The following is a 14,515-nucleotide window of genomic DNA, read 5'->3' as shown; positions in this document are numbered from 1 at the left end:
AAGGATCACACCAATATATTTGTATTGAGAAACTACATGAATGGTAGGTAGTGCCATTGACTTGGAGAAATTTGGAAGAGGAGCACAGAATTTTTTTTCTTAGCATTAAACATATTGATTTTGAAGTGCTTGTGAGATATGTAAGTGGGGATTTTAAAGAGGAAGTTTAATATACATGTCTGGAGTTCAAAAGACAATCCAGTGAAAGTCAGGTGTGGTAGTGGGGTCAGGGGGTGGGTCAGCCCAGGTATATGTAGTAGAAACCTTGGGAGAATGAAATGACCTAGGAAAGTTGCTCTTCCTCCAGCCCCATGTAGCAGCAGTAACAGCTGTGCCAAAATGTCAAGTAGAGATTAGAGGAAAATGAGCTGGCAAAGGAGACTGATGTCTTCAAAAATAAACAAGGCTTGCTTTCATCTTCAGAGTCACCAGAGGGTCATTTGCCATTCATGTTCTTACACATTAAGTTGATTATATCTTATGATCTTTGAAAGCCTTAGTTATCCAGAAAAATACATGAACCCTAATTAAAATAATATAACATAACAATAAAATAACACATAAATGGGCTATTTTTAAAAGCCCAGCAAATCCTTTGAATAACTTATGTTATTCAGTATTGTTCATAGAGAAAACCATGGAAAATTGCTGTTAGAGCTGAGACATTCTTCAAGTAGGCAGTAATAATAGTAGCAGTAAGTAGCTTTATAATAGCTAGCAACCTATTTGCTTTGAAAAAGCTCAAATTGCCTCACTTTCTCTTAACCTAGGTTTTGAGGTGTAATTATTCTGCCCCTTTGTGTATTGCTTGGTTCTTGCCTATTTTTGTGTTTGTTGTATGTTGTTGTTTTATTATGGTACACTTACACTTTAATTATAGTATAGTGGCAAAGTATCTAAAACCAATGCAACTGAATTTAAACGCCAGCTTTTCTATGCATTAGGCAAGTTAGCGCACCTTGCTAATTTTCATTTCCTAATCTGTAAAATGCTGTCCACAAAAGTATTTACCTCAGATGGCTGCTGTGAGGATTTAACAGGACTATACATGTAGAGTACTTGGTATGTACAAGAACTTATAAATTATAACACTTTCTATTACTCATCTAAAGCCACCTCATGTGCTTTTTTTTTCAAAGTTGTCAATCTTGTTCCAATTTGATCATATTAGCTTGTAAATAGTATATTTCCCATCCTAATACTTTCTGTCCTTGCACCTGTGGTGCTCACTCCAGAAACAAACAAAACCGAGTGTGATAATTGGAGATGATATCTCCCCACGGGTAGCAACTCTGCAGAGTCAGCAGGAAGATGGGTGTGTTTTCCCTGAGAGCTCTAGTCCCTTTCCTTGGTATGACCTCATGTGCATCAATTACAAATCAAGTGCAAAAGTGAGAACAAAAGGACCTGCCAGCCATTTGTATGCCACTTAATTTTCTTATTTGGTTTATGCTGAACGTTAGAACTAACATCCAATGTCTCTGCTCTAACACCCATTCCTAATTTTTCAGTACTAGACAATCAAATGGCAGAAACAGACGCAGAAGCCTAATTGAAGCACAACATTTTAACAAAGAATTAAGAGAATAGTAAATCATTACTTGCTTGTGAATCATTTCTGTGAATTGTAATTTCTTGGATTCATAATTGAAATAATTTTCAGCTTTGCTTTAATAAGTTGAAAATGCAAATAATTAAAGCATAGTTTATTAGAGTGTTTAAGCAATGTATGAGTAACTATAGTAAAGATGGGCCAAAACGAAGTTAAGGGCACTGGCAAAAATTAAGAGCTAATCAAGTAAATGTTAACATATACAGAGGAGAGATATGCTTTCAGAATTCATGTTTACTTCTGTTCAACCTTTAGAATTTAAAAATTATAGATGTCAAAGCTAATCTTCCCAAATCATCAAATAATTACATTTAATGTTAAAACATTATTTGGAAGGGGACATGAAAATTCATTTGTTGATCCAATAATTATTAATGGAATATTTTCTGGGTGACTAGAACATTTAGTGTATTTGGTGCTGTGGAGATATTTTTTATACTGATTTACACACAGACACACACATACACACATTCCAAACACTAGAAAATAATGACCCCAATGCTTTTTCCATAATCTTACTTAAGTGTATTCTGGGGCAGAATCAGTCCCCTTGCCTTTTGTCCACTTTTCCAGGTCTGGGAAAGGGAATATACTTAAAGAAGAGTGCATTTGAAGGCAATGAGCAAGGTCATTGAACAGGGGGACAAACATTAAAGGAGGCCATTTACATTCCTTGGAAGCCATGGTCAACACTCAGTTATGTGGAATCTCTTCTCCAGGACATATGGATTGCTCTGCAGGCCAGGCTCACCCATCTACCATGAGTTTGTAGTCAAGGAATGATTCCTATAGGCACAGGAGTGCATTGAGCAAAATAGATTCAGTGAAATCATTAAATTGAGATTCTGAACCTTTGCAGAAGAATCATCAAGGAGGCTGGGTAAAAACTAAAACTACCAGGACCCCACCCCCAGAGATTTGGATTCAGTAGGTTTGAGATAAGTAGTAGGAATCTGTTTTTTATATAAGCACACTCCAAGGGGCTCCAAGGACCAAATTTTTATAAATATTTAAATGAAGGCAAAAGAGTCTACATATGAAATTTACAACATGTAATAGAGGGTAGAAAGTAAGGGAAGATATATTCTCGGGGGAATTATTCAAAACAAGCGAACACAAAATCTGTCAAGTTGGTTTTTTTTTTATTCAGCAAATATTTATTGAGTTCCCATGCTATGTCAAGGACTGTCCTAGCAGCTGAACGTATAATAGTGAGAAAAATCAATCACTGCTTCTACTTTTATGGGTGGAGACCTATGTCTTATACAATTCTTTGCCACATAAATATAGAGATGAGAAAAAATTCATATTCAATAAATTTAGATAAATGTTGAGAAAACAAAAACCCATATGTACAACGAATCAAAGCTTGGATTGAAAATTCTAAGTAATCTTTATGTTTTATTCTTATTCTAACATGTGACTTAATGCACCATCTCAAAGGAGACACATTACTTCACTGTGTTTATGAACACATGGTCATGTTTAGCAGGAAGAGAAGAATGCCTAATTTAAATTTCTCTTTTATATTGGGGATGAACTTAATGTACCCAGCCTGACATCAACATAATTACACTTTCTAAGCCCTGGATACATGACATATGATATGGTTTACAAGGCTAACGTGAGGTTAGGAGTAATCATCCCAGCCCAATGTGTGCCTGAAATCCATTCCCACATACATGTAGCTGACTCATCTGGATATGTTATTCATACATCCACTCATCACTTCTTGGGTGATGGTGAGGATTATTCTCATTATGGCAATTAGTAGTACAATTAGTACATGCTTAAAATTGCTTTACAGATTTTTTGAGTCATATGCTACGTTCTCTATATCGATTGTTGGCATTTATAGCTACTATGCACTCATATAAAACTAATTGCTAACTAGGAAGTAATATGAAATACAGTATGAAGTCCAACCTTCCTGGATAAACTAAATTAGAGGTTTAAAGGAATAAGCAATTAATTCTTAGAATCTTTTTGAGAAATCTGATAAGATCAAAATGCTTTTTAATGATACGAAAAGGAAAATGAGTAGGTATTTAAAAAGTAATTTGAAACTGTTGTTTTTTATGTTTTATTTATTCATTGTACAATATTAGTACAAATTGCACTTATGATTTTAATTGTAACAGTTCAGTTATGGAGCTAGGCAATAGACAAAATGTTCAAGTATAACTGATGAACTTCATTAAACTAGAATAAAAGTAAAGCTTAATTGTATATACTAATAGCCTTGTCTGGAACCGTGTTTTTCAAACTGTGCTTTTAGTAGATATTCAGAAGCAAAAATTCCCAGTGGACAAATCTGTTTGGGAAACATTGATCTAAAATATTTATTTGAAAAATACTCATGAGTTACGATAATGCTAAAAGGTAACATGTATTGACTGCTATCATGTGCCACATATAGAGCTAGATGTTTTAGTTGAATTATCTCACTTAATTTAGCCTTCTATGAAAATGAAGATTAATTATAGCTATAAATGTCTTAATTAAGCATAATACAAGTAAGGAAAATTATATGCAAAGATGCTTAAATAGGAAAAACTATGTCACCAGCCATAACTGAAGCATTATTTATACTTTTTAAAAATAACTAAGGTTACATTCATTTATTGAATTAATATCAAAAACATTCTTTAAAAAATTGTTATCTTGGTATTTACAGTAAATGGACTTTATACATTTTTAAATTTTCCATCTAGATATTCAGGATTGTGTAGGCACAAACTAAATGCGTCTCAAGTGGAAAATAAGTTCCACTATAAATAGTGTTATAATTTTCCCTTTATTACATTAGAAACAGATTGCAACTTCCTCTTAGGAAAGTTAAATAAAATTGAATTAAATGCAATACTTGGCAATTATTTTAATGCTATTGTAGTAAATGGTCTTTTATTCACTGAATGGGAATTACAAAATCAATGGTATGAATTCTGCATAATACCGTTTCATTAAACAGAAGATATTTCATTACAAATAACTGTATGGTGTACACAACCTTGTTTAGGATGCACAGATAATACAGAAAGATAATTATTTGAAAAATAGAATAACAATTCTATTAAGTATTCAGTGTCTAGTGGCAAAAGGGCTCACCAGCCACTATTCTTACAGCCATGGAATAAGTTGCTGCAAATTAAGGAAAGAAATAAACTCATGGTCCTAATCAAATGTGTGGAGCATACATGCATCAATGTAAATCAGTTAAAACAACAGAAGATGTTATTATTCCACTTTATTATTTTGCTCCTGCTACATACATAGCAGAACATTAATGTAACTACAAGGTTAATAGAGCAGGTTGAGTTTCAGATTTCAAAATCTAGCATGGTATAGCTGGAAGAGATTGCCAACACCTTCTAGTCCAGTACCTCATAATATGAGTGAGCAAGCCTAGGCACCAGAAATCTACTTACCAAAAACCATGCAGGGAATTAAGAAAAGGCACACATCTCATCCAGCCAGCCACCCAACCAGCCATCCAGCCATCCAGCCAGCCTTCATTTCATGCATTCATTTGTTCAACAACTATTTATTAGATGCCTGTATGTGCTAGACACTTGGGATGTGCTATGAGAAAAACAAGACATGATTCCTGGCCTTATGGTAACTGTTTTGATTATACAGAGGGAGGTGGGAAAACAGTAATCAAATAATCACTCAAATATATGCACGATTACAAACCAAGACTAGTGTTCTAAAAGCAAGGAACATGCTCTATGGAAATGTATAAAAGGAAACCTGATCTAAATGAGGGGGTCAGAAAGGGCTTCTCAGAGGAAGTATATAGCTTTTGGATTAAGCATTAAAGGAGAGTGATTAGAAAAGGCTGTAGACACCCTACAGAAAGTATTTGAGGAAAAGAAAGACTGACTTGTTAGTGTCTAGAAAGTAATGAGAGAGGAGCAAGAAGAGCTGGCAGGGTAGACTGCCCCACATTAGCCAGTGTCTGTAGTCCATCCAGATCATCATTTGTGGTCTTTACTGGAAGAGTCATGGAGGGCTACGAGTTTTATAGCAGGATAAAGTAAAACAGCTCCCATCTTTGACAGTTTTGTTTTCACCTGGGCAAATACCAGACCCATAAATGGTATTCAAGGTATAGGATCTTCCTATAAGTTTTAGTGGCCTGTGGAAGGGGTAAGGTGGGAGAGACGGAGAATGGCAATATGGAGAAAAAAGGGCATTGGGCTTTGGTTGCCTTATTATCTGCCTGGTGTATCTGACTGCTTCAGGGCTCTGTAATGAATATTTGTTCTGAGAATAAGATCATGTTTGAAAAACACAATGGTTTTGAAGTAGTCAAATATGGATTGAATTTGTTTGTGGATTGTGAGCTGCATTAGATTAGTTTTTCTGCAGAAAACCCTCTACTGTTGGGATTTCTAAGACGTTTTGTATAGATCAAGGGTTTTCTTTTCTTTTGGTCTACTTTCCTTTTATAAAAATCCATAGTCAGTATGAGAAAATTACCTACATTCATAATGTCTCTCTTGAGATTTCTGAAGGTAAGGGTTCTGGCCAATCTCATTTGACCAACTGAGATGCTAAAATACATCATTGATAAATCAGTTGAAATCTGAACCAAATCTATGTGAGGAAATACAGTGAACTGCATAAGAGACTGGGATTTTAGCCAAACCTACATGGTCTGTAATTCCAGCCCTGCAAGGACTAGAGTTGTTGGAACCTCATCTCCTCTTCCTTCTGGAAAACCTTTACAACTCTTTACTGCCTGAAGAATCATGCCCCAGCTGCTCTGCATGGCCTTCCTCTGTAATCTTCATCTTCCTCTACAGTTTCCAGCCAGTTTTCCCTTCCAGGCAGTGAAACTACCTCCCTAATTCTTAATTACCGTATCTACAAAAAAGGAGATACTACTATTAATAATAATAGTTATGATGATAGGAGTTCAACAACCACTTAGCAAACAGCAGATCTTATTACTATATAAGAAAGAACAGATGAAGGCCAGGCTTAGAATTTGAGTTGTTAACCTTCTTTTTAATAAGGATGTGTTTGCTCTTCCCCCAAAGTTCATAACTCTGAAGAAAATACAATGAGAGCACTCACACTGAAGGATATTTTAAATGGAACATTTTCTTATAAAACATTTTTTCCAAACTGGATTTCAGGTAAGTGCATTATTTATCTTTAGGGGTTTTTTATGTATTTTGTTTGGTTTCTATTTTAGTGCCAATGCATCTCTACAGTAACTGAAGCCATATCAGTTGAAATGTACAAAAAGAACAATTATCTGAATAATTCAAGTGCTCAAAAAAGTGCTTTTGACAAAACCATTCATACTGGATTTGCCCCATAGTAATGAGGCCAATAGGGTTTTAAATAGAGAAGGAAAAGTTGAAAATGCATTGTTCAAATAATTTGAACTTCTGTAATCACTTTTGAGAATGGTAGATATATTCCTATTTAGGAGAAGTCACAGAAATTTTACCAAAAGAGAAATTCCATTATTAATCTGGATAATCTGGAAAACAGACAAATCTCAATCTGACAATTAACCCTTTAAGGGTCATGAAATCGGTATTTTCGTACAGCTTTTCAAAATAGGATGTTATAAAGCAAATCTAATCAAATAAATAGTGAGATCGACTAAATAGTCTATGACATTTTAGTTGAGTATCTTGTCACTGAACAAAATGGAATATTTTAATTTTTTCTCTTTAGAAAATAAAATTAATACAAAGTGAGTTTTAAGTTGAACTAAACACAACCTAAATGTAATTTATGTTTATTACTGCAAAAGAAATATACATTTCAAACTAGTTTATCCCCTTTGTAACCCAGAGAAAACAAAATTGTGTTCCTAAGCACCCTGAATCGGCTAAAATAGGGCTGCTGTTTGCAAATGTGGCATCTTCGTGTGAAGTAGAACAAAGCATTCTACCTTCTTCGTCTACCACCAACTTACTATTTTACATATCACAAAGCAATATATACTGGACAGAGAGGAAAAACAAAGTAGGTCTGTGAAATAAAGAGGTTTCTTTCGTTAGGAATGTATTTCATGTTAAGAGAGATCATTTACATTTTGTTTTCTTTCTTGTTTAAAGGACAAGAATATCTTCATCAATCTGCAGATAACAATATAGTACTTTATAATATTGAAACAGGACAATCATATACCATTTTGAGTAATAGAACCATGGTATGTATCCAACATCATCTTCCTTCCCCCTCAGAAACCTTTGCCCACTCTTCATTGACCAAGAAACAGAGTTCAAAGTCTTAGCACCTGATCTGGACACAACTTGCCTTCCCAGCTCCATACTCCACTAGAGTCTTCCCGTTCTGTCTGCTAGTCCCATTAGACTACTGTCTTTGCCTTCTTCTAAATCACCTAGCATCTTTCCTCCTCTTTGAATATAGTATAGCATAAGATAGGAGTTAAGAACTCAGTCCTTAGTGTCAGGCCAATTGAGGTTCAAATCCTGGCTCAGTCCCTTACTGGTTGTGAAAAGTTAGGTAAGGGGTTTCACTACACCAATCTTACTACGCCTCAGTGTTTTCCTTGGTAAAGTAGGAATAATAACGCCTCTTTGGTTAATAAAAGAATTAAATGAAGTAACATTTGCAAGTGCTTAGGGCAGTGCCTAACATAGAATAAGTGCTTAATAAGTGGTAGCTATAAAGTATGGGCACTTAACTGTTCTGTCCCCCTGGGCTCCCAGTCCTCCAACTTTCTCCACCCTGAAAAACCTACTAATCTTTTAAAACCATGTTTAGATAATACTCTCTTTCTCTTTGAAATCAATAATCCTCTCATTTGAATTCAATCATTTCTTTCTTAATAATTTTGCAATGCTATATTGAATCTCTTTTATACAACATTCTAATTTGTAGTATGTTACTCCTTAAAAAGTTTCTGTTTCTTGAAATCACAAAGTATATATTATCTCTTGCATCCTTCTCCCATAGTATCTAGTAAATTTCTTTGAATTATAGTTAAGTTCCACAAAATATTTTTTTCAACTGCATTGAAAGTCTATGTATGTAGGAGTATGTTAATAATATAATATTCTTTTAAAACTACAAATTTACATGTTCTTTGTTATCTTTTCTGTATTCTAATCAACCTCTTCATAATTTCAGAAAAGTGTGAATGCTTCAAATTATGGCTTATCACCTGATCGGCAATTTGTATATCTAGAAGGTGATTATTCAAAGGTATCAACTATTTAATTTGGTTATATCCAATTATATCTCCTACTAATCCACAAGGTGGTTTAAAATAGTGAGAGAAAGCAAGAGTCTGTCTTTATCTCTAAATATTCAGGCCCCGGTCACCAATAATCTTCAGCAAGACATGTTTCAATCTTATGGAGCTTGTTTGAAGCGTGAAAGTGCTTTAAGGAACAGAGTCCAAAATAATACTTGCATCATTCATTAACAACAGCACAAACATACTTAACAAGAAAACGAAGAACTTTGTTCAAGAAGAATTATAAGCTAAATATTCTTATTCATTTTTTTCAATTATTATTTTTAAAACTATACTCAAAGAAAGGCAAGAATTTTGCATCAAAAATACATGTTGAATGAAATTCTCTTTACCCAATTTTAAAGGGTATAATTAGAATGAATTATCCAGGTGCAGGGTAATCCTTATAGGCTGTGGAAATCATCGTGGTTTTACTTCAATACAGGTAAAACATGAAGGGAAAATTTCTGGGATAGAGTATGCAAAGATAAGCTTTTTATGTTAGGAAATTTCTTTGGGTATGCTTTTTATGGAGTGAGGGTTGAATCACTGCTGAGATTAGTTCTGGAACTTGCACAAACGGCACAAAAGTCCACAGTAAGACTCTTTAAATGAAGACTCATTTGGAATTGAAACATATTCTTCCTAGTGCCTTGTGAAAGTAGTCCTTTTATAATTCTGAACTTTGAATTGGATGCTATATGATTATACATTATTGATATAAGCTTTTTAACAATTGCAATTTGTTTTTTGTCTTTCTTCTTTCTAACAGCTTTGGAGATACTCTTACACAGCAACATATTACATCTATGACCTTAGCAATGGGTAAATCACCTCTGTTTATTAATACTACTTAAATCTAATATCTAGAATGTTTTCATTCCAAACTATGATTTGGGGTTAAAAAGACTTTATTTTCTTACTGATCTTTGTTTCTTACTTTTTAGTAATACAGTATATATGTACCTATAAAGCTTACAAAATTCAAGAAAATACTTATATGGGATACCCACCTCTTTATTTGACTAATATTTTGTATTTTTATTCACAATATAGTTTTGGATTTTCTGTTTTTGAAGATCAGATTAAACATGTGCTATTTATGGAAAAAACATATATAGGAAAGCACAAAAACATTCTTGGGAATGAGACACTATTTTTAGGAGAGTGGCTATTTCACTGATGGGAGGAGGAAGGGCGGGAGAGAGATGCAGCACTAGTTGTGTCTGAACACGTACTCCATTAATTGTTTTAAAATTAATTATTATAAAAATGACAAAATGTTAAAATTATTTTTAAAATAGAAAAATATTTGACATGTAAAATACTAAATGTTCTTTTGAATTTAATTGGTAAATAAATTGTCAGACAAGTACCATTTTCCATATATATATATATATATATATATATATATACTGTTTGAAACATTTACCATTTAAAAGAAAAAATTAAATGAATGTGCAGATAGGCGAAGGATTGACGAAGAGAATTTCTGGCAGCAAGAAGAATATGTGAAGGCCTAAAAGGGGGAGGGAGAGCATTGTGCATTTGGGAAATGCAAAGTAGGTCAATTTGTTTGAAATTGAGGGAGGGGCCCGCTGACTAGTAGGAGGTGGTGTAAGGTTGGGGAACAGCCAAGGCCAGGAAGCATAGGCCAAATAATAATGAGGAAATCATTAAAATGAGTTTAGATCTTTCTTTCTGATGACAATAAGGATTCATTCAAGGGTTTTAAATGGAAAATGACATGATCAGATTTGCACTTTAGAAAAATCACCCTGGCTAAGTGTGGACAATGAATTGCCTTAGCTACTCATCTTAATATGGTATCTTCTTTGCTGTTATATAAAAGGGGAAACAATTATATGGCTTGAAGAGGTATTGAAAAAAAATCTTCTGGTCTATTTCCCCTTTTGTCTAGCAAGAGCACAAAAATTTTTTTAAAAATTATCTATCTGCTTCTTTCAAATGTTCAGAAAACAATTACTCTGATAAACTGTCAAATTAAGAAATAGGAACTGCTTTTTAAAGTAGAATCTAAAATCCATCTAATGCATTCTGAGTCCTTCTTGTCTCTGAATCCATATCATCACCAAATTTAAGAAATATTTATTGAGCCCCTTCTATGTGAAACACATGTAACAATGGGATGCAAATGAGCTTGGGGCACCAGCTCTACTCTTAAGAAACGTTTCGATTAGTGAGTGGGGAATCTTAGTCTTTCAGTCCAGTTTCTCAAGGCTCTCATCATGTCTTTGTTTTTCTTTTAATCATTTTGAAATTCTTTCGTGAGGCTCGCCAAATTGAACAGCATTCAAAAAGATGATAATCCTAATATTTTAATCATGAATTATATAAACTTTATGACCTAAAATCGCATTAAATATTTAGATTCTCTGCAGTGAATTTAATCAAACCACTGGTTTTGTTTGTTTCTTTGTTTTCTGCACAACTATCTAGTATTTCAGATTTTTGGGGGGGTGGTCAGGTAAATACAGCATAATTTAGGAAGTGAAGGATGGATGGCAAACTTGTTTGAGATTCTAGGCATCGCTGAATACCACTAATTTCAAGTCTTTTATATGCCTTTGAAGACTCTATAAAAATCTAGCATAGAGAAAACAAGACAGTACTGGTTTCAAGCTAGGTAGGCAAAACTGAGGAGATGAACGCCTTTGTAAAGCATCCTCCCTCGCCTTTTCTCATACCTTTAGTGACTCAGAAAACAGAAAATGGCAGCTGTGATGGCTTGAGACATGCGCTGAGATTTTTAGCTTAGTGCTGCCTGTGTGATTGCATAGATAATTCCACTGTATGTAGAAAACTGAGACAATGTTACAGTATCAAAGGTAACATGAGCACTAGCTTAAGAACAAATTGTGAACCAGGTGAAGAATGTCTTCTTCTTCTTTTTTTTCTTTTTTTTTGAGACAGGGTCTTGTTCTGTCGCCCAGGCTGGAGCGCAGTGGTGTGATCTTGGCTCACTGCAACCTCCTCCTCCCGGGTTTAAGCAATTCTCCCGCCTCAGCCTCCTAAGTAGCTAGGATTACAGGCTTGTGCCACCACTGCTAATTTTTGTGTTTTTGTAGGGACGGGGTTTCTCCATATTGGCCAGGCTGGTCTCGAACTCCTGGTCTCAAGTAATCCGCCGCCCAAAGTGCTGGGATTACTGGCGCGAGCGAGCGGGCCAGGCCTGGGTCAATCTTTTAACTGGGCTCTTGCATCCCTTTCAACATGTTCCAGATCACCCGGGGGCCTGGTGCTCATGTACTGCCCTCTGGCGGCCAGGACTCTCATTGCAGCACCAATGGTCACTTTCCATGGGAATCACTCTCCCCACTCAAAACTGTGCCATGTTCCCTTGTTACTTGCTAGGTCTCATGCAGGCACCTAAAAAGTTACATCAAGGCAGTGTGTGTTACAGATCTTCACAATTGTCCAAATATTAAAAGAATGGGACAGGCAGAAATGTCAGGCACATGTTAGGCCCAGGTTGGAGAGCTTTTTTTGGAGGGGTTGGGCAGGAGTATTTTTTGAGGCTCTTCAAATTGTGCTTGGGTGGCAGGTCTTGCTTTGCTTTCCCACGAAGGTAGTCTCGATGAAACTGTTAATACAATCTTCAAGATGACAAAAGTCAAAAAGTAAGCATGACATCCTACGACTCTGTAACGCTTATAAAAGTCTGAATGCATTCTTGCTGAAGAACTACAAAAGCTCCACAATGCAAGTCACTTGAGTGCTTGAAGAGTGACTCTAAGCATCAAAGTGGGAGTTTTGGCCAATAGACTATTTGAAATTTCCCCATGGGTGGAGGACTTTACAAGCTTAAGGCATACTGCCCAGTATACAATCCGTTTTTCAGTTTAGCTTGAGATCAGATGTTCCTTTCCTTTTCTGATTTCAAGTCAGATCCCTGGGGAGATTGTCAAATGGCATCTTATTTTCAAAAATTTGAAATGCATATGCATTCACAGAGATGGGGGTTGTGAATGAGAATGTAGAAGAGCACATACTAAACTTCAGCACAATTATAGAATTTCAGAGCTGGAAGGCACTTCAGTGACCATTTCAGTCTAGTGTGTGCAAATTTTACAATCCCAGGGGTTAAAAGGACTTGAGTTTAATTCAAGGTCTGCCAAGAACTAGCAATGTGGTCTTAAAAAGTTCTCTCAGCTCTCTAAACCTCATATTTACTTTCTATAAAATGAGAGGATTGTATTAGATAATTTCTAGAGATCTTCTCCACTTTGACAGTCTGTAAGAATTTAATCCATTCACCTCACTATAAAGGTCAGAAAACTGACACCCAGAAAAGTTAAGTGACTTTTAAGTAACTACTGGAAGAACAGCAATCAACACCTATGTCTCCAGTTCTTCATTCCTGCATTCTTTTCACTAGGTTTGTAGGTGCAGAGAGAATGATCCTTAATTTTCATTGTTTGTTTATTTTTTCTGTTCATACAGATTATTATTTTTTTTGCATTAAACAGCAAGGTTTGTTGTTTTTCTTTCTTTCTTTCTTTCTTTCTAGAGAATTTGTAAGAGGAAATGAGCTTCCTCGTCCAATTCAGTATTTATGCTGGTCGCCTGTTGGGAGTAAATTAGTAAGTGTTTAAATTTTTGAAGTGTTTAATCATGTAAATAAAAGAGGAGCCATTTGATTTTGGCCTTTGTTAAATTTCCCTGCCTGAAAGAAAAAAAAAATACATTCATGACTATTTTAGTGGTTAAAAACGGGAAGAGTTTTGATAAATTGAAACCCATCTGAGAATTCCGCAAAATCTCAAGCTCATGGATAGACTTCTTTAAATATAGCAGTCAAAAACTTTATCCTTATACTCAGCCAGAATGCGTTGTGCCAGAAAGCTCAGGAAAAATATGGTTTTCACAAGTTTCCCAGACTAGCTTCAGACAACATGAAATTTGGTCCAAGCTCTTATTTAAGGACTCTAAATAAAGATTAGATCTGGCTAGCTATTAATATTCAGAGATTTATTCGACTTTCTGTCAATATACATAATTATTTATTTGAGGGTAATGAAACAACTAAGAAAATAATAGACTTTATTTTTTATTTGATTCAGACTTTAAAATTCATAATTGATGTTAATGTGAGTTGGATGGATTTTTTGACCTATTAAAATGATATTTTAGTTGTGAATCTTTTTTGTATCTTTATTACCACTCTGTTTAAAGGTATTAGAGGAATAATTCAAACAAATATACAGCCTTCATTTAATTTGTTGTGGAATTTCCCCTTACCACCACTTTTAGGCATATGTCTATCAAAACAATATCTATTTGAAACAAAGACCAGGAGATCCACCTTTTCAAATAACATTTAATGGAAGAGAAAATAAAATATTTAATGGAATCCCAGACTGGGTTTATGAAGGTAAGCTGTATTCCTTTTCTACTGCTAATGCTTTAGGCTTTTAATTTAAAATAATTTCATATATTTAGTAAGATTTAGATGAGTAGTATCTTATTTCCGTGAAGGGTAGCATTGCTGAAAATTGTCTCTAGGTTACAAATAGGGCATACATATTTTAAAAGAACAAATTCTTGTTATCAGAAAACTGGTAGAATTGATTCTCATTAACATTACTATGAAGTGGTAATAATGATTTATAATCCAAAAAAGTATATGGTCCTCAGGTGCTGCGTTA

General features: G+C 34.7%; 1 protein-coding gene across 2 annotated transcripts in view; it reads left to right on the top strand.

Annotated features, from left to right (window-relative positions):
• FAP (fibroblast activation protein alpha) overlaps positions 1-14,515 on the top strand; it is a 73,317-nt gene that overhangs the window by 10,642 nt on the left and 48,160 nt on the right. For both annotated transcript variants that reach the window (XM_054478196.2, XM_054478197.2), the window contains exons 3-8: positions 6,661-6,759; positions 7,699-7,793; positions 8,738-8,812; positions 9,619-9,671; positions 13,378-13,450; positions 14,121-14,241. In XM_054478196.2, the coding sequence (XP_054334171.1) occupies positions 6,661-6,759; positions 7,699-7,793; positions 8,738-8,812; positions 9,619-9,671; positions 13,378-13,450; positions 14,121-14,241 (516 nt within the window). The remainder of the gene's footprint in view (positions 1-6,660; positions 6,760-7,698; positions 7,794-8,737; positions 8,813-9,618; positions 9,672-13,377; positions 13,451-14,120; positions 14,242-14,515) is intronic.

This window comes from Pongo pygmaeus, chromosome 11, assembly GCF_028885625.2.
Source record: "Pongo pygmaeus isolate AG05252 chromosome 11, NHGRI_mPonPyg2-v2.0_pri, whole genome shotgun sequence".
Taxonomy (NCBI): Eukaryota; Metazoa; Chordata; class Mammalia; order Primates; family Hominidae; genus Pongo; species Pongo pygmaeus.
This window is presented reverse-complemented; position numbering and strand designations above follow the sequence as displayed.